Here is a 20,127-nt window from a genome sequence, read left to right as displayed (position 1 = left end):
CTTTTAGCTCATCAAAGCATTAAACACACCTACTTCTGACCGTATTTCTGAGATGGTTTGTTCATGTATGCATTTTAAAATGTGCTTAATTGAATCTAGCCCACTTCCACTACTTTTTTTTTAAGTATTTTTTTTATCCTTTGTTCATCTCCCACAATGATAATAACATTGGAAAACAGTATTCACATCTGAACCATTTTGATTATTGCACCTCAAGTCTATTGCTTTCATGTCTTTCGGTTCTGAAGGATTGCTGCCACTGGGCATTGGTCTTTATTCCTCAAAAGCATGGAAGTATGAGCATACCATTGTGGATTTTCATAGCATGAGTGAAATTAAGCAATTTGATTGCTTTTGATAGTCATTCCAGTATTTCATGGGAACCAGGTGTTTAACAGAATGTTGTCCCCAGAATGATGTGTTTCCCTGTTTTAGATTATAATTAAGTAAACTGTGTTTACTCTTGCTCTGTTCTGTTGCATTCACAGCTATCTGTGGCTGCTCAGAGGTAATTAGCAGTCATGCAATAAATCTGTTTGCTAATTTCCTAGGAAATCTGGGATGGTTCTCATTTCTATAGCCTGCCATGGGCATAAGCAACTGTTTCTTGCTGCTTTCCTTACGTACTGTTTGACAATATTCCTTCCTGAAAATGTAGGGATCCAGACTAATTTTATTACTAAAATTTAATGGAAAAAAAAATTAAATATTTCTGAATCATAACACTTACTACGTAACTCTCCCATTCTGCTTTCCCCTTGATCCCAAACAGATTTGCCTTATTTTCCCCAACATTATGCTACCCCTAGTAGTATTTTACTCCTTTTAAGCCATGTGAACAAGCATAGTCTGCAGCTTTGCTGACCTCACTTTATCCCAAATCTTCTCAATGGCCATTGCAACAAGGCAAAAGATGATTATTATGTTGAGTGAGATTCCAAAAAGGCACAGAGCCTGTTCCTGTTTGGGTGCCTCTGCCTTTTCTCTTGGCACAGCTGTGGATGCAGAAACAAGACAGGAGAGGGTTTTTAATTGCGACTATGCAATACAGACTTTACTATTTGCCTCTTTGAGCAGAGTGAGTTCATTAAAACCAGCTTGTGAGTCCCGACAGTGAGACCAGAATGCTCAAGATGATCACGTGCCTAAGTGGTTTCTCAGCAGCTGCTTTCCCAGCTCATGGTCTAATTGAATCATGTTCCTTTCCACAGCTCCACTCTGACATGGACAGGGGAGATGGTTCGATCAAATACATCCTCTCAGGAGAGGGAGCTGGTATTGTGTTCACAATTGATGATACGACAGGGGACATTCATGCCATTCAGCGGCTGGACCGGGAAGAAAGGTCACAGTACACCCTCAGAGCGCAGGCTCTGGACAGGCGGACGGGCCGGCCGATGGAACCTGAGTCAGAGTTTATCATCAAAATCCAAGACATCAACGACAATGAACCCAAGTTCCTGGATGGACCTTACGTAGCCTCTGTTCCAGAAATGTCACCTGTGGGTAAGACAGATTTTGTGGAGTCTCTTTCCCTTTTAAGCAAATTTGAGATGGTCACCAAAACACAAATTCCCTGACTCCTTGACCTCAGCTTCTGCTCCTTGCACAGGAGTTGCAGGACAGAGGAGTTTATCCTGGGGTGCCTGCTTGCTGTAGAAAAGAGACTACAGGCTTTACACCAGCATTGGCTCCTCTGAAAGAAAACATGCCAAGGGAAGCCTGAGCTGAAAAAAGGCGTGATTCAAGCATGCCACATTTAGGCAATTTGTAGTGACATAGTGCCCTTTCTCCTCTGACATCAGGTGGTAGAAATAATAATGTCCATTAGACAGCCATTACCATCCCAAAAATAACACAGCCTTAGCAACCTAATCAGGTTCATACTAAGAGCTCAACTACTGTCCAGGAGCCCTTGAAAACATGGAAACATGAAAACAATCATTAGCTCCTTCTAAGTCATGTAAGCCTGCACTAAACAAAGTTCAGTGAATCCTGAGATTCTGGAGTACCAGAATTTGCCCTCTACTTTTACAGAATGGGATCATGTTGAAGACACTCCTGTTATTGCAATGCAGAAGAAAAACAGCAGCTTTCCTATCTTCATATCCTGACACAAGTCAGGAGAAATTATTTCCATATAAGAACTCAAATAATCACATAAAAAATTGTTTTTCTGGACATTTTTTTCTTTCTTTTTGAGTTGCCTTTATTTGCTTATTGCTTTTTGGCTCTGTGACATCACTGCAGAGATAATAATACCCTATAAATTTCATGTCCTGAAGTTACAGATAAGCTTCATCTTCTCATTCTTCAATGTTATGCTGACATAAAGCTAGAGAGAGGCATCAAATACAGAAGTTCCAGTCAGAAATAATGTTTCTTAATGGTAATGGCTAGCTTAAATTCAGTTTTCTCTTCAAGTGCTTATCTAGTAACATCAGATTTGTTTGTAACACAAAACATTACATAGAAGGCTAGATATATTCAAAAAGTGATTGTCTGACATTTTTAGGAGTCAAAATCCCAATATATTTCAGTTGTGCCTCACCTTGTTCTTGATAAATTACATCACCTGCAAGCCATACTAGCTTCAGAGGAAGCAGACCTTGAAAACCAATTGAAAAAAGAAATATATTTGCCTCTGTGTGGGTTGCAAAGGCACTTCAGTACATAAGTAGTGTATAATCTCTAGGCTATGCAATGTAAACTGCAGTCCCACAGAGAGATTATCTCAGAGATACATCCCTTCATGCTCACTGCTTGTGTACGATTTCCATCCCTCAGTCAACTTAAAGCATCTGTGGGCCTGCTACAACAGTTCATTATTTATGTCAGCAGAGCTATGGAACTTCTTTGAGCTGCATCCTAATAACATTTAAAATCAAGACAAGGGGAAAAGAAGCAAGCAGTATATAATTACCATCTCTCTGTCAACCATAACAAAGTACTGTTAGTTCAGCAATTCTGTAACTGCAGTCCATAGAGTATTTGCTCTTTTATATCTTCTTATAGTAGCATGATGATATAATACCTATTAATTCCTTTAGTGCTAATGAGCTACACGTATGAACAATAAGCACAAGCAGTACGAGCATCAAATGAAAAAAGTTCAGTGTGGGAAAGCTCTTGTTAGGCATTTCAATTTACTTTGAACTGTGTACTTTTCCTGCCAGCTCTTTATCCCACAAGGTCTTACCTTGATGGTTTCTTTGTCAGGCACCTCTGTTATCCAGGTGACAGCGACAGATGCTGATGACCCAACCTATGGGAACAGCGCGAGAGTCGTATACAGTATTCTCCAAGGACAACCATATTTCTCTGTGGACTCTCGGACAGGTATGTTATTTCATCAGGGAATGAGTCAGCGTGAAAACCAAAAGAAAAAGTTGCAAGCAGAAAGAAAGGGCAGTGCATCATAGCTGTGGTCAGAGAAATGTCTTTTTGTGGCTTGGAGCCAAGACAGAGCAGCACTGTGCGAGGGGTAAAGTAATGCTGTGGCAGTGAGCTCCAGAAGAATAACGTGCTTTTTCCAGTGATAAACACCTCTGCATGACCATATTCTGCAACTCAGGATCTGGATGGGTTTGGTGCTGTAAATACTCTTGCTGGCTTCTATCACTGAAAAATGTCTTTAAAAGATCTAGTTGATAACAAGGCTTAGGAGGAAAAAACATATCTGTCAACCAGCCAGGACTGGAAAGTGCAAACTAAAGGATGCAGTTATCAGGAATAGTTCTACCTAAAGGTGCTCTTGTTAATACCCTTACACTTATCCATGGGATACCCTCTCTGTTTCACTTGCTTTCTCTCTCTCTTTTCTCTATACATCCAAGGTTTATATTCAAAAGTGGAATCTGACAGATTTTGACAGTTTCTAAAGGGCATCTATAGTGCTAAGGTCAGAAACTCATGAGACAGTAGTCACTGCAGAGCCCTAGGGGACAACATAGGAAAAACACTGAATAAACTTCTTCCAAAGTAAGCAGTTTACTGGGCAGGTGTTCTAGCCAAAGACAAACTTGGATGTGGCATGTTATTTCTCAGCTTTGTTTATATTTACTAATTCTCCTTTTGTAATCAACCACAGACAAATAAGGGCGTAACCACAGATTTGCTTTAATTTGATTCAATCAAATTATTCCTAAGAAAGTAAAGGATCAATATTCAGGGTCAGATCCAGTACAGATTTAACCCCAAGAATGCAGCTTATACAGAAGATAGGCCCTTAAGTTCAAAATCATGTACTTTATGGGTATTTAACCCAGAAAAGGGCTTTTTCTCCTCTGATTAAATTCCCCAATCACTTACACCTGCACCTCTGGACCTGCTCAGAGGTGCCTCAGCCTTTAGCTGTCTCAGCCAGCAATTGGACTCCCATTTAGGGTAAGCACTGTTGTGAGGCAGAGGCCATTTCCCTATCACAAGCACAGCACTGTAATCAGCTTTCCCTCTGCAAACTCACCTGTGGGATTTGGTAGCTCACAAAATACAATTGCAGCTCTAACATTCTTCTAGAATGTTATGCTAGAGCATAAGTGACCAACAGCTCCTTTGTATTGATAGATAGTGATTAAAACACCCAATAGTGAACAAAATTTCCTCCTCTAGTAGCATTTGGAGTATTTACCATTTACTTTCCAACACACTCTCTTGGTTCCAGAGGTGTGCTCCTATTCCTATTCTGTCACTGTCCTCACAGGTGCTGAACAAGTGTCTATGTGAAAACACAACTTCAAAAGAAAGTTGAAAGCCCCCTCCTCCCTTTTTCCAAAATACTTTTACATCCTGACCACAATCATATTCCCCTAGAAGATAAAAGAAGTCTCCCGCTTCCTAAGAAACCATCTCGCTGTTATAGAAAACAAAGGACATGACCTCTGCTCTTTACTGTTTTCTTAAAAGCAGAAACCTCACTCAGTTTAGTGAAAGAAATGGTTCCAGTACATTTCTTTGGAAGACCTGAGGGTCTTATCCTTTGCCATAGCCTTTCCCATAGCCCTAAGGACAGGTTTTATGTTCAACCACCATCCTTAGCATTTCTTTTCTGACTGACTGTGTGCTGCAGCATCGGATGCTCCCTGCTCTGCATTGCTGCACCTCTGGGTACCTGATTGGGCTCTGAGTCTCAGTGTCCTGGACTAGCCCTCCCCTAGGAACCGGAGGCCCCAAGGATAGGCATGGCAGAGCCTGGGGTTTAGGCACTGATGTCTTTTTTTAGGTCAAGCCAAGAGTGGAAATTCCCTACAAAGTGTTTATATATGGAGAAAATACTTCCCAAAATGCCAAGTATTTTCGTATCTTATTTATATATCCATGGGAGCTGAGGAACTACAGCACATTAAAGGAGGCACTCAGCTTTGTAGGATGGGACTCAAGGACTCCACGCAGGAAGATTAAAATAGCGCACTGCAAGTTGTTCCGTACGGGTCGCTTTTTCTTCCCTTCACACACAGTGATAATTGCCAACGCAATATCTTTTTACTGCTTTTTATTAAACGCATACATTGTCTTTCTGCTAAAAATAAAGACTAAATGCAGATCAATCAAGTTAATAGTGTCCTGATGTGCAAGTGCTGCGTGTTGAGCCGTGTGACTGGGATGGTGCCTGAGACTGACACACTTGCCCCCACCCCGAGGGGCATCCCAAACGTGTCGCTAGCAAGGGATTATCTCCGGGCTGCACTGCCGGCTGCTCGATGGGGTACCCTGGAGGTGCTGGAGATGTGAGAGCTGGGTGGGGCTGGAAGGGCTGGAGGACGGACAGCCGGGAGACGCGGAGCCGTGCGAGGACAGCGGGAGCGCTTGGCAGCCCCGCGGCACCGGCGGCGCTGCCCGGGCCGGCGCTCGCAGCCTCCGTAAGAGAAGTGTTGCTGCCACCTCATGTCCTCTCGCAGTAGTGTTACCCCGAAGGGAAGGGACAAGGGATGCCCTGCGGTCTGGGGGAGCAGGGTGGCCCCTCCGGAGCGGGCGCGGCGGCGTCTCCTGACATTCTGCACTCGCAGCCCCACCCCGGGTCCCGAAGGACACGAGCGAAGCCCGCGGGCTCATTCCAGGTGGTCTCTAGGACTGCGTGCTCAGGAGAACTTGTCTTGATGGATCTTTTAGCAAAGAACATCACTTCCAGCTTTTGTGAAGAGATAGTCGTCCTGAGCAAGGCCTTAATTCGACGTAGCACGTTGTTCCCAAAAAGCTTTTCCTTGGAAGGCAACATTTTAATTTTGAACAGGCAGCCTGTCCCAGAGCTGATGCATTTTAATTGACTTCTCTAAAATTCACACCTTCTGTTAACCTAGATTCCACTTGGGTGAGTTTTACTCCGCCAGGAAAGGTGGGACTCAGTGCAGAGCCTGATCTCGTTCTTGACACAGGGAATAGGATGCAGGAGCAGGAGCCCTTCACCCTCTTTGTGTGTTCTCTAACTGCCGTTTTCTTTTGTTCCCCAAATGCCTTTCCACCCTCCACCTCAGGCTTAATTAGAACAGCTCTAATGAACATGGACCGAGAAGCAAAAGAATATTATGAAGTGATTATCCAGGCCAAGGATATGGGTGGACAGCTGGGAGGATTAGCTGGAACAACCACAGTCAACATCACTCTCTCTGATGTCAATGACAATCCACCCAGATTTCCGCAGAGTGAGTACCCATGGAGCCATTACAGGCAAAAAGGGGTGGCTGAGTTTTATGTCTGCTGTTTGCTCTCATGACAGCCATTTTCAAACTCAGGATAGTGATGACTAGAGATGGGCAGAATTGCAGATTTGATATGGAACTCTCCTTTAGAAAAATGTCAAAAAGAATTATTCAACACTTTGCCTTTCAGAAAAAGTTTCTGACCTCTAAAATTATCAAAAACAACGCTTTTTTTTTTTTTTAAAGGATGGGAAATTAATTTAACAGAAAAAGGTAGGAAGGAGAACTTTTGTGTTTAGACTGCTCGTGGCCATTGCCTTTAGCTACTAATAGCTGCTCTGATTATCTTTTCATCCTATCTCCAGAGGATGTCTCTCAAATCAGGGACATGTGGTGGTGCTGGAAGTTGAAAGATAATTCATTCAACACTCCAGGCAAGCCACAGTGGGAGAGCATCTGGGAGCTGTGCTGCCAGTGTGGAGTGGCTTGTCATACAGGCTGTTCTACAGGAAAGGTTCATCTAAACCTTGGCAAAATGCAGTTAAACCTAAGATATATAATAGCCAAAATTAATGGATGCAAAAATAGCAACTACACTCTTATCAGAAACATTCCTTTGTATTTACAAAAGTGAATTTCAAAACAAGATTTGCAATATTTTGCTCTTTGTTTGTAAGATTTCTATTTATCACATTTATTTACATAATTCTATATTGCCATTAAAAATTCAAAAGAAGCTTTTCAGTTTTGATTGGACTAAATCTTTCAAGGGATGTAATTTGGGTTTTTTAAAGAAAACTGATTCTTTTAGTAGCGTAAATCAATCTCAAGCCCTTTTTGGTTTTGACATTTTCCTCATTTAGCTGAGTAATGCAAACTCCCGCAGTTCTTTTTGTTGGTATTCTTCTTCTCCATCTGTTTCTGCATGTTGCACTGCTAAATCAAAGTGTTCTACTAAGATCAGCAACAAATCTCAACTTCCACTTTTGTTCTTCTGTTAGAGCAACTTCTTGAGCACACCATTGCCAACTGTGTTTTGAAAGTGGCATGAATTGTAACTGATATCAAACTCTTGATTAAGAAAAATTACAATTCATCAAACCTCATCCTAGGTGTTATTCTGTCTTGTAAAGCTTAACAGTTGGTGCAGTCAATAGAGGGAATGCAGCAAGGAAGGTTTGGAAACAAAGCATGATGCCAGATAAGTATTTTAGATGCAACATTTATATTTTCAAAATACTCTTTTAAAATAGCAGGTTTCTCTTTCCCCAGTCTTGCTGCTAAGAAAATTAGCAATGCAACAAATGTGCTCAAGACAGTATTTTTAGGGAGAGGCAATACATTTTAATAGAGTAGCTGGTAAATTTGAAAATGCAGGCAAGCTCCTGAGCTTTCTTCAGGGCTGAAAAGAAGTTTGTAGGGACTTGAGAAAGGATTTGTGGTGCTCAAAACACATGTTTATTCCTGCTGTACAAACTGATCTAATAAAAAGATGCCTGTCCTATTAAATCTGTTCCATATCCTGCTTTATATCATGGCTGCAACAGCACTGGTGTTAATTGCCCTATTTTTCTAGTTGAAGTTCCTATCTTCAGGTGTATTGCTGTTTTTAAAAAAACCCATTCAACAAACCTGTTGCTGTAACAAATACCTTAATAAAACTGCTCCAGGAAATTTAGCTGGGCTGTGGCTTTTTACAGGAAATCACACTGCTGTCACAGCTTTGGGACGTGTACTACAGACGCTGCAGGCCATGAAATGCTGTGGCCTCCCTCATCCACTCTTTACATTGCTTTGCGGTTGTTTTTGTTCCTCTTCATAGCCTGTTTTTTCTCTTCTCTCCCTCTGTGCTGCTTGTGCCAGAGCATTATCAGATGAGTGTGCTGGAGTCTGCTCCCATCAGCTCCACCGTGGGCCGCGTGGTTGCTAAAGACCTGGACGAAGGCATTAATGCAGAGATGAAATATAGCCTTGTGGATGGAGATGGACTGGATGTCTTTGATATTAACACTGATCCTAATTACCAAGTTGGCATCATCACTGTGAGAAAGGTAAAAAATTTTCCTTTTTATAGTAATTTATATGGCTAACAGTCCTGGTTACATTTTATATCTGGAATATTCCCTTATGTCTGCCGTAATTTGGTTCCCATTACGTGACAATAGCCCCTTTCTGGCTGTAAAACACAATTTCTTTAACATTTATTGCTAAAATATGAAAGCAGACTGCATTCCTAGGAACAACCTTTATAAAGTGGGAACAGCATTAGCATAAACATGTCTTTTCCCACCAAAGGAATGCTCTGATTCCCTATTTATCTATTTAAATATTCTCTGTAGCTTAATTATCCTACAATGCAAGAAATTAGATCAATATTTGCATTTGAACTGTACATATTTTTCACTCTGGTGTTCCACAAACAATAATAAAGCATGCCTTGGAATTATTTATAAACCAATAAAACCCAGGCAGTGTTGTTTTTTTTTTAATTGCTGCTTGAAGATCCATAAATGCTAATTAGGCTAGAGGAAGCTGTCTCTAAAATGGCAGCTGTGAAACTGCTGGTACTCTGTACCACAGGCTATGCAGGAAGGCATCGAGTATTTTTCTTAGGCTCCCTGCTATAGGATATTTGTTCTACAATCTTACATAAATGTTAGAAGTTCAACTCTGTTTCTAGGTTGTGAAATTGTAACCATATTTCTGGCTAAGCATATCTAGTGCACTAATAAGAAAGCATAGTTTCCATTTAAATGGCCTGGGATTAAATTGTGCACTAAAATGGAACAATACAGGGGAGAGCTTTGACCTTGCAAGCCTCTATGCCCTACAGCAAAGCATTTAAGCATGTGTTTATGGTCACCTTTCCCCAGCTCTATTTTTTGTGCATATTAGTCCCTAAAGTTAAGCATATCTTCTGGAATGAAATAGATGTTGAATTCAAACTCTAATGTAATTTTCCACTCATTTATCAATGAAAGAAAATAGTTTTTGTGGAGTAAATTTGTCAATAAGCTTGACCTTTGTTAATATGAATACAGCTTTGCTACATGTTCATGTATGTATAGAAGAGTTATAAAATGTGTGGTATCGATCATATCAGATATGTACTGGCATCAGGTACATATTGCTCAATCCACCTACTGTACATAAATATTTGTGATATTTTATGTATGTCTAGCTTTATGTAATGCTGTGATTATCAACAGCCAAACACACTGGGAAAGTTGTCCTCTGAATCCACTCAAGAAACCAAAATTAAATTCAACTGGTGTTGATATAAAAGGATATCAAAACAGGGAGAGAGGGGAGAGGGGAGAGAGGATTTCTAAACCAAGAATGAAATCTTATTTAAAAATAAGCAAAACTTCCCCTTTAACATTTCTTGACAGATTTCCCAAGCAAAATAATCAACACTTCTAACATGGACATCAGAAAGCCAGAACTGACAGTTACTGACAAGACTGTTGTTTGTAGTGTTGTGGCTACTTATCACAGCCTACTAGTTCCACAAAATGTTGAGCACCTCCTCAAGATTTACACTTCCTTCCAAGCTCCCTGCCTGGAAGACTGATGCTCACCCTACCTTCCTCTTTGTCCTCCTTCCCTTTTGCACTGCCCAAGGAAGGCAGTGTTGTGGGTTACCCAGCCAGCCCAGCACACAAAAGAGCCCTGTCCTGTCCTGCCTTCCTCCCCTGACATTGCCTGATCAATCACTTTCTCATAGTGGGTCTTGCTAAATTCCACGTGCATGGTCCCATCTCTCAGTGCCTGTGTCAGCACTTGGCAGAAGGAGGACAAGGACTAGGAGCATTTTCCATGGGCTGCCTCTCCCCTTGGCTGTGTTTTGCAGCATGCTAAGTTCACAGGAGATGACAACTTGCCTGCCCTCCCCATGGGACCAGCATTGGGAGGAGGTTTGAATGCACCCATGGGAGACAAATCTGATGAGGGGGACAGTAGTGTTGAGATATTAGTACAGGAGAAAAACAAGAGGGAAAGTCATCTTTGACAATGAAGTCAAAGAGGAGCATCAAAAATGTGATGGTCTAGCACACTTGTCTGATTTTTCTCGTTTTTCCAACTTGATCTTATGTGTTTTAATAACATAATTGGGTTTTATAGCTGTTAGGTGTGTCCCTGATTTAACTGCTTTTTTAAAAACTTCGCTTTTTAGTGTGTATGCAGTGTTTCTCATGCAGTTTTCTTCATGTGGGAAACAATTTAATATAATGGCCTCTTTCTTAGTACATGCTTAGGCACCTTTGCATTGCACATTTCTTGCCAGATGGACAGTAATTGTTGCTTGGTCCTGTGGATATCTTACTGCTATTTTTACAGCACATAAATATGCAACTGGTAGACAGTAATGACTGCAGCCAGGAATATTACATTTCTAGACTTCACCAACCCCTTGCTGACAAGTGCTATGCCTGCAGTAGTCACTGATGTACCTGGTGGAACTAAAGGCAGCAGGAGCAAGTTTTAGATCACCTGCTTGTAGCTGCTACCACAGACTATACAGTGATTTTCAGTTTTACAATTTCAAGAATGCCAGTCTTTAGTCAGGAATTCCTATGCAAGGTATCAGTGCTGGTAATTTACTGTGAAAGCATAAGCTTTGATATGTCACTACAAGGTTTCCACTTCTGAAGAAGGAGGCTGTTGCAGCAGCAGACAAGTACTGAAGACTTGACTGAATTCAGAAGGTGTTTTGAGGTCCATAGTACACACTGCTGCCATGCCTGAGCATGGAAATTTTCTGCTGATGCTGTTTAAACTAATGCACACCTCATGGCTGCAGAACTGGCCAGCTTTGAGCATGGCAGGAAAGAAATGGATTATGACTCGCAAAGGAGAACTTTACTGCCACAGTACTGACCTTTGCACCTTTGACTTCCAATTGCTTTGGTGTCTTCCTTCTCTTTTATTTTCCTGCCCATCTCCGTGTGTCAGTCTAGTGGTTGGTCTTCAAAGAGAAAGAGCTGAATAGAAGAAGCAAAGAGGTTGGATGGGAACAGCAGACATCTTACTGCAGTCTAAATGAACTGCTGCTGTGTGTGGTAATTCCAGGGTCAAATCCTTATGTCCAAATAAAGCCACTCTTTTTGGAAACTATTCATATAGCAAAGAGGGGTATGCCCCACTGAGTGACCCTGAGATTAGCCATTTCTTTCCTGGTACAAAGTTTGTCTCACTCAGAATCTGTGCAAGCTAAGGGAACTCAGCTGTGCTGGTTTTCAGCATCAGGCCTCTCCAGATTATTCAAGTCAAGGGTTGTGACCATTTAATCACAGCACAATTGCTTGCAACTTCTGACTACAGCTTGACTGTATCCTCTGTGAGTTGCTTCATCTGGTGACATTTTGTTTATATTTTGGACTGATCCTTCCATACTATTCTTCTGGTTTGTCAAATCCTTACAGTTATCTCTTACCAAGACTGGCAAGCAGCACATTAAATACGGGATTTTTCACTCATTTCTAAGAAGGTTTTGGAGACACCTCATTTTCTTCAGGGATCTGTGAAAAGAAGATGGGAGATGAAAAATTTATTTATTGAGAGGTTCAGTGTCAGTATTAGTTACTTCTATATCCAAAAAAGCAGTTTTATCTAGATAGGAAATCAAATTTATGTAACTACTAACAGAGGAAGCTGGCACTCTTTATCCATTGTCTCAGAAAGGAAAGAAAAGAGAGAAGGGAAAAGGGAATAGGGAAAAGGACACTATTCTCACTCCCTGCTTCAAATAATACTTGAGTATTTAATATTTCACATTTCATATGAAGTCGAAGAGTTCCCACAGGAAGATATCAGGGATTATTTATAATTAAACTGCTTTGAAATTGAACTTCTGTAGGCAAGGAGCAGATTCAAATTCCAGCAGTCATCACACCTGGATGGTGAACCCATATTTAGGACACTTACTGAAAGGAGGAGGTGAAAAAACCTCACTTCTAGGACAGTTGGATTTCAGATAAAAACTGGAATAAGAACTTGCAAGAGAGGCAGACCATGTTCCCTGCTCCTTAACTGTAGCCCTTTATTAATTAGGCACACAGGGCTCTTGGAGACAAGATTCCAGTGTCCTCAGGGGAAAAAAGAGGATGCTAATTGGGACCTCTACCTCCTGTGTGAGCATCCTTGTTCCTGCCACTGTGTCCATTTTTGAGGAACCAACTATCTTGCCTTATTTTCAGGTGCTCCCATTGCTGTCTCCCTCTTCAAGTACTTTCTGCAAAGTGGCATAAAACAGGTTGTGTGAATTACAATGCAATGTATTGTGTGTGGTGTGGTGGCTGCTTATATTTTCATTGGAGCAAGAAGCATGAAAGAATATGTATTTTAAGTGATCTGCAAGTATTTCTCCTGGCCTTTTCAGCTCAACTATCAAATAAAAGATAGGAAAAGTATACAGTGCCATTTTTAATACTACTATCTTTCAATGCTTTTTCTGCATCTGCAAATATTTTATCTTTGTTGCACTTGAAATTAAAAGTAGTAATGATATGGCTCTCTGTGTGCCTGATGGTAGATACATTTTTTCCCCTCAGCCTTTAAGTTTTGAGAGCAAGAAAAGTTACACCCTGAAAGTAGAGGGTGCCAACCCTCACCTGGAAATGCGGTTCCTGAACCTGGGTCCCTTCCGTGACACCACCACTGTCCACATCAGTGTGGAGGATGTGGATGAGCCTCCTGTGTTTGAGCCCAGCATCTACTTTGTGGAAGTGCCTGAGGATGTGGAGATTGGGACCACTATACAGATAATTTCTGCCAAGGACCCAGACGTGACCAACAACTCCATCAGGTCTGTCCTCTCATTGTGTATTGACCCACAAGCACTCCTTAGTAGGTCTGGTTGGTGGGGCAGTGATGGGTGAGAGTCACTCTCCGTCTTTCCAGGCAGCAGTAATCATCAGTGGGTTTAGCAAACCAGACCTCACACACCGAGGGCTCTGTCAAAGCAATGCAGGAGCTCCCCTGGTTCTGTGCTGTGGAGGACATCTGTATCAAGCCTTGCAATGAGCCAGTCAGGCATGTCCTGATAGTGTAAACATCATTAAAAACAAACCCCAAAATCTTGCCTTTGCTGGCACAAAACCTGACAGCATCACTGAGAACCTGCTGCCATCCCTGTGGCAAGGTGATCAACTTGCTCGTCCTTTCTCCCCCTTCTCTTTCAAAGCTTGCCCTTGTCAACAAGGTCTAACACACAGCTACTTCTGGAGTAGATTGAATGCATGCTAATAAATATTCAAAAACTTCTAAATTATCTAGTGTCTGGTCAAAGATGCAGAGCTACATATTCCCATAAGGCAGTAAGAAAGGCAAAGGTATATTTACAGCAATGGGAGCTTCATAGCTGCAGCTCAGCCAGGAGCCAAAGAAGCAAATTTGTGTGATCATAGCACTCTGTTCCATAGTGGCTGCCAGCCACTGCCAGCCCCATTTATCAGAGAAGGCTGTTCTTCTCCGAAGCCATCCCACACAGATTTTCACTACCTGCAGAAGCCACCAGTGAATGCACATTTATTATCCCAGCAGGTTGGCTGCTCCTCTCATCTGAGAGTTTTGGGTGTTGACCTGCTGTTCGACTACCTGCGCATTAGTCCAGCTTCTGAGATGCCTGTGTTTAGGAGCAGTCCTGGGAAATACAGGAGGGAGTTGAAACATTGAATATTAGGATTTTTTGAAGAAAGTGAAATCTAAATGAGCAATTCTGTGGGCTTCAGCTAAGAGAGATCTGAGCAGACACAAAGCCTGTTATTCTTAATGGTATTGCACTCCCTGTTGCTGGTCTAATTATTTTTTTCATCTATGCTACTTTAATATACCTATCTTTTCTGCCTACATTATAAGGTTATCATACTTCTCATGACATTGCTTCAAATTCCTCAGTAAAACTATTATACTGTCTGCATCACAATTTCATTACCCTAAACTTTTTTCCACTCACATCCTATTTTGCTGATTACTGTCTGACATTATCCAAACCCTGCAATGCAAACAGCTCTCTGCTAATCTGCTTAAAATAGTATAAGAATAATTCTGAGGACTATCATAGGGTAGAATTGATCATTGTTATTTTTAATGAGATTTTTCTTAGTCTTTTTCAGAGCTTTGCAATGGCTGCCCTTGATGAACAGCCCTCTATAAAGCACAGAATCCATCAACAAAGATACATTAAAATAATTTAAAAAATTAAATATGTACGGACCCTTTTGTAACTCTGTTCCTCAACAACTTCCTTCTTCTTTTCTCCCCACCTTCCTCCTTTTCCACTGCCCTTTCTTCCCTCATTCCTTCCCTCCTTTCCCCCCATGCTGAGGTAAAGAAACAGAAGAAAAAAAAGTAAGAATAAATACCATTTGTAAGGCTATCTAAAATGGCTATCTAAAATGCAGATACTAAGAATTAGTTCTTGCCTCTTCTGCGGTCTCCTCCATTCATTCCAACACAGTGCAGTATCAGTCTGGCAATGTTTTAAGCTTGGACTAAATTCACTTTGAACAGGGCAAGGCTTCGCTGCACAAGGCAAGGCAAGATAGAAAGACAATAAACCCAGATACATACTATGTTGCACAAGCTTAAATCCATATGGAATTTAAACTGTGATTTGGCTCAAATCCTCACTTTCTCAGCATCCAGTACCCAACTCCTACACTGTGAAATTCTGATGGCTAGAAGTATGCCATGATTGTTGTTAAATGATTCAGGAACATTATCTAAATAGTACAGTGGAAACAAGTGTGCAGGAGCAGGTACATTAACAAGAGAACTTAGCTGGAGAATCTAGAAAAAGTGCCTCTTGACACTGGTGCTTAATTCTGAACCACTAACCACAAGGCTATATTCAATTTCAGATACTCGTTGGCCTTAAAATGTCAGAGAGAAATTCTTCTTATAGCCCTCATACAAGAATAATTATTATACCAAAATATAGGAACACTCATAGTTGTTGTCTAAATAAATTAAATGCCTGAGAAATCTCTTTATTTAAGAAGAGATAGGAAGGGCTGGGAAGGAAAGGGATACAAACCTGCCATCCCTTCCTCTTTGATTGTTCTGAAAAAGAGTGCAGAAGAATTTTATATCTGGGTTTAGTAAGTCCCTATATAAAGATAAGGCTCTTATTCTTGTTCCAGTGAACACATTCATGCTGAAAGGAGAAAATTCAGAAGAATGAGCCCTGTTCATTGTATGTTGTGACTAATGCCTTTAATTTCCTTCCACTCTGATGAAAGAACCAACAAAAAGGACAGTAAATGTGGGCTCTGTTCTAGGCTGTGACATTTACCTAGGGCTGTGTGTGACTTTGGCCAGAGTATCCCTTACCGTGCTCAGAGTCAGCTGGGAAGGCAGCTTGCACTAAGTGCCTTTAAGAGCAAGGTGATGCCTGTGAAGGATACTGAATATTTTACACACCCTGAGAAGCTGTCCCTCTGACCAAGCACTGCAGTGACCTCTGTCAATCAGCTGCCTCCCTGCCCAGGTTTTCTGGCCTGCAGGCACCACAACAATCCCCCATTCACAGGTGCAGGAAGTTGGTTCCCAGCACTGAGCTGACATGACATTGGTCAGGCAGGTTCAGTAATTATGATGAATCAGCCTCACAGAGGGAGCAGGTTTTGTGACTGGATGCTATGAGAAAGCCAAGCATCACTCCCCTTGTGCTGACACAGCTCCATCAGTAGCATGCTTCAGGATGCAGGTGGAGTTTATTCCCCCAAAGAAGGAGAGAATACGGAAGAACAAGGACATGACCGGTTCCTCCTCATCAACCTTTGTGCTCAGAGAATGAGCTGATCTGAAGCCATTTTCATCCTGTCTGAATTTGCCTAGGGACAGGGCATAACTATTTATCTTAGAAAAAGAAATTATACTCCTCACTGGCAGATTTTCTCTGTAGAACAGATGTTCCTGCACTGATCTGTGCCTTACTTTGAGGCTTATTCCTCTAAATCTTCCTGTATTTCACCTCAATTCAAATAATACTCACTCTTAAATGCCATTAGCCATGTGAACTTTTTCCAGCATCTCACTCTGTACCTGTGCAAGTCAAAGGAGCACATAACTAGGTTGTGGAAGAATGTGGATCTGCTGTGTACAACACTATCCCCATTGTTGGGATACTTTGTTGGCTATAGCACACAATTTTCACAAGGGTTGCATAATATTTTTTCATGTGTACTCTTGCAGATACTCGATTGACAGGAGCAGTGATCCAGGACGGTTCTTTTATGTTGACATAACATCAGGAGCACTGATGACTGCAAGACCTCTTGACCGGGAGGACATTTCTTGGCACAACATCACAGTGTTGGCCATGGAGCTGAGTAAGGAGAATGCAGACTGTACATAGAGATACAAAGAGATACAGTAGACAAAGCAGGCTGAGAGACCTGAATTCAAAGTTCACATATTGTTATGCACTGAGGGGGAAGACACATTAAGTGAATTGCTGCTCTGACATCAACAAGCAAATGCTGCATTTTATTTATTTTTTTATGTTCATTTTCACAGGGTGGTGGGAGGCTTAAAGCATGTCAATTAAAGGCAGAGTCCTTCTTTTTCAATTCATTAGCATCCCAGGGATTTATTTAAAACTCTTTCTGATGTGTTTCTGGCAGAGTCCTCTCACTTCAGAAGGGCTAGGCAGCTAGAGCAAATACTGCAAAGGCTGCACAGCTGCTATAGCTCCCAGTCCTGCCTGGGAGGATTGAGTGGTGCAGGGACTGGTAGGCAGCAGTGATCCTACACTGCTAGGTCACTAGTTGAAATCTGCTCTGGTTCAGCAGCAAGTAAATGACATCGCCATCTGCTTGCTACATAAATAATTTGGGCCAGAGTGCTTTGGGATCTTTGAGTATGCTGAACTCATTATGCTTTTGGGTTTTACAATGAGCTAAAATTCAGCTCCAGATTCATCTGTGTCGGTATTTTTCAAGGCTGTAAGAAGGAGATGCTCATTTCATAGTGTCAGTATGAAAAATTTAGCTGAGTTTGAAATACTCACAAATGTGAGCTTCATAAAGGAACTTCTGATACATAAGCAAATAAAAGGTTCACTTAGTCTTCACCTGAAATTCCTTCAATTCACATAGCTTTTGCTCAGGATCTCAGTTCATCTGTGAGGAACAGAAGCTTTTCTGCAGCTTGGTGGCAATAGCTGAGTCATTCCTTGTGTCTCAGAAACTTCTAGGCTGGGCCAGAGATATGGGGCACTTGGAGAGGAGCAAAGTTTCAACAAGCTTCCCCGAGTTGCAATTGGCCAGCTTGAAAGCAGGGGGATTATTTCACAAGAGCTGGAGTTACTCTGCTGCATATTTTCAGGCTGTTCCAGCACATGATGGTTTTCTGTGCCCTTTTAAGTAGTGAGAGGGGTTGAGACAATGGGATTTCACCCCCATCTATTTTGACACTACTTTTATTTTCAGCCACCAATGGCCATTGCAATTCCATGAGTCTGTAAAAGCTGCCCCTGTAGCAGTGCTTGAGAGAGAGAGCAATAGGAAGGCATGTCTTCCTTCAGTTCCCTTTCCATCAATCCTCTGTGAGTTTTGCTCTGTACATGTGCAGCACAATATTTTAATTTAGTCACTAGTTTCAAAAATGTCTTAGCTGTGCGCTTCTGAAGGCCCCTAGTGGTAAAGGTTAGATCAATTATTTCTAAGAGTGTAAATGCAGTTATTCATCCGCCACAACACCAGGTGTGTTAGCAAGATGTGTGTATGCATATGTGGGAAGCTGAAGGATTACATTATAAATTAGGGAGAAACAACATCTTTTGGGTATTATCTCAATGACACAATGTGACACATGTTGTGGAATACAGTACACTGAACATTTAAGAAAATTCCAGAGTGCATGTAAACTATTGTTTAGATGAATATATCATTTCTTGCTATAAAGGGAGATATATTTGGAGATAAATGTACAAAGCTTTACATCTAGAAAGAAGATGAGAATATTAATACTAAAGAATTTTCTTCATTTTTGCACTACTAGTGGTCCCTTAATATTTCTTTTCTTTCTGATTACAGTTCCACTTTATCATTAAATAAGGGGGGAAAATTATGATTTGAAGCAGGCAAGCAGAGTAAGAAAAACAAATTATTTTGCAGCCACTTAGTCTGGAATTTGTGAAGATATGTGAAAAGATGTAAGGATTTACTGTCAAAGAAAGCTAATGCACCAGTGGGACAGAAACATCACAAATGATGTCATGCAGAATGTAAAATTTTCATTGCAATTTTAAGCTTCACTGAAAGCTTTTCTGTACAATTTCATGTGTTATTACATTTTAAACCTCTCTGTACAAAGTATCAAAGACTTGACACTATTTTTGAGTTCAAGGAACATAAATTCTGAGCAAAAGCATATCTGAACTGGAGATAGAATCTGCCATTTTTGACAAGTTCTAAATAAGAAGTCTATCCTTAAAACAGTATCTTCCTAATTCATGCCACCAGTAGGGAGGCTCAACAAACAGTATTGGCCTATTGAAGGACAATAGAAAAAACAAAAGGGGGCCTTGTCTAAAATGTTTGTTGTAGAAATAGTTCATTGGACTGAACTAGGCTGAAGTCTTTTACAGAGTTGGTTTTTTTGTAAAATATGTGATTACATGGGAAGCCAGGCTAGAGAGAGAGCAGCATTTGCAGCTTCACTCTGAGTTACACAATACCCAAGTCACCAAGTCACAGTTCCTGATGCAAAAATGTGATTTAACACAAAAAGGTTTTCCACTAGCTGGTAGTGGAAAACCTGCTTTACCTCTTGAGCAGAGTGAGGAGCAGGCTCTTCCCCTCCCCATATATTGCCTTTCTTTACATTAAACCTTCTTCTTCCAGATAACCCCTCACAGGTGGGCAGCGTCTCCGTGACGGTGAAAGTCCTGGATGTGAATGATAACGCACCAGAGTTTGCAAGATTTTATGAAGCTTTTGTTTGTGAAAATGCCAAAGCAGGCCAGGTAAGAAATGCTCATAACACCAGGGGTTGGGAGGGGCATGGTGTCCTACATGGAGGCAGCATGCCAGGAAGGGTGAGTGTTGCAAAGAGGGCTCAGCTACTCACATGTTTCATCTGAGCTCTTTTCAGCAGCCGTCTGTGCTTCATTCCAAAGGAAAGCATATCATACTGGAAGGAGCGTCACATATAGCAGCTCTTTTGTTTCTCCCACATTTCTTTTATTTTCCCAAAGTAAATTTTAGGCTCACTGTGCAATACATTTCCTAGCTAAAATAAAGCCTTCCCTTAGGCATGTGCCAGCAGGCAAACAGACAGTGTGTCCTGTAGCAGCATCAAAGAGAGGAGAAGTGTTATGAGAAGTGCCACAGAATCAGCCCAGGCCACGTGTGACAGACAAGGCTTACTACTAAATGTTTTAAGAGCCTTAAACACACCTGGACTTACGGGAGCTGGACATAACTTACTGCATCAGGTTCAAGGGGGTGCCAAGCAGAATACGTTCTGCTGTGAACTGGAG

At 41.4% G+C, this 20,127-nt stretch overlaps 1 protein-coding gene across 1 annotated transcript in view; it reads left to right on the top strand.

Annotated features, from left to right (window-relative positions):
- The window catches only part of CDH20 (cadherin 20), a 118,975-nt gene that overhangs the window by 86,667 nt on the left and 12,181 nt on the right, over window positions 1-20,127 (top strand). Inside the window, exons 3-9 of the mRNA XM_015619552.3 lie at window positions 1,212-1,506; window positions 3,220-3,339; window positions 6,471-6,638; window positions 8,499-8,686; window positions 13,190-13,443; window positions 16,836-16,972; window positions 19,490-19,611. Coding sequence (XP_015475038.1) covers window positions 1,212-1,506; window positions 3,220-3,339; window positions 6,471-6,638; window positions 8,499-8,686; window positions 13,190-13,443; window positions 16,836-16,972; window positions 19,490-19,611 — 1,284 coding nt within the window. The remainder of the gene's footprint in view (window positions 1-1,211; window positions 1,507-3,219; window positions 3,340-6,470; window positions 6,639-8,498; window positions 8,687-13,189; window positions 13,444-16,835; window positions 16,973-19,489; window positions 19,612-20,127) is intronic.

The sequence above is a fragment of the Parus major genome, chromosome 2 (assembly GCF_001522545.3).
Source record: "Parus major isolate Abel chromosome 2, Parus_major1.1, whole genome shotgun sequence".
Classification (NCBI taxonomy): Eukaryota; Metazoa; Chordata; class Aves; order Passeriformes; family Paridae; genus Parus; species Parus major.
This window is presented reverse-complemented; position numbering and strand designations above follow the sequence as displayed.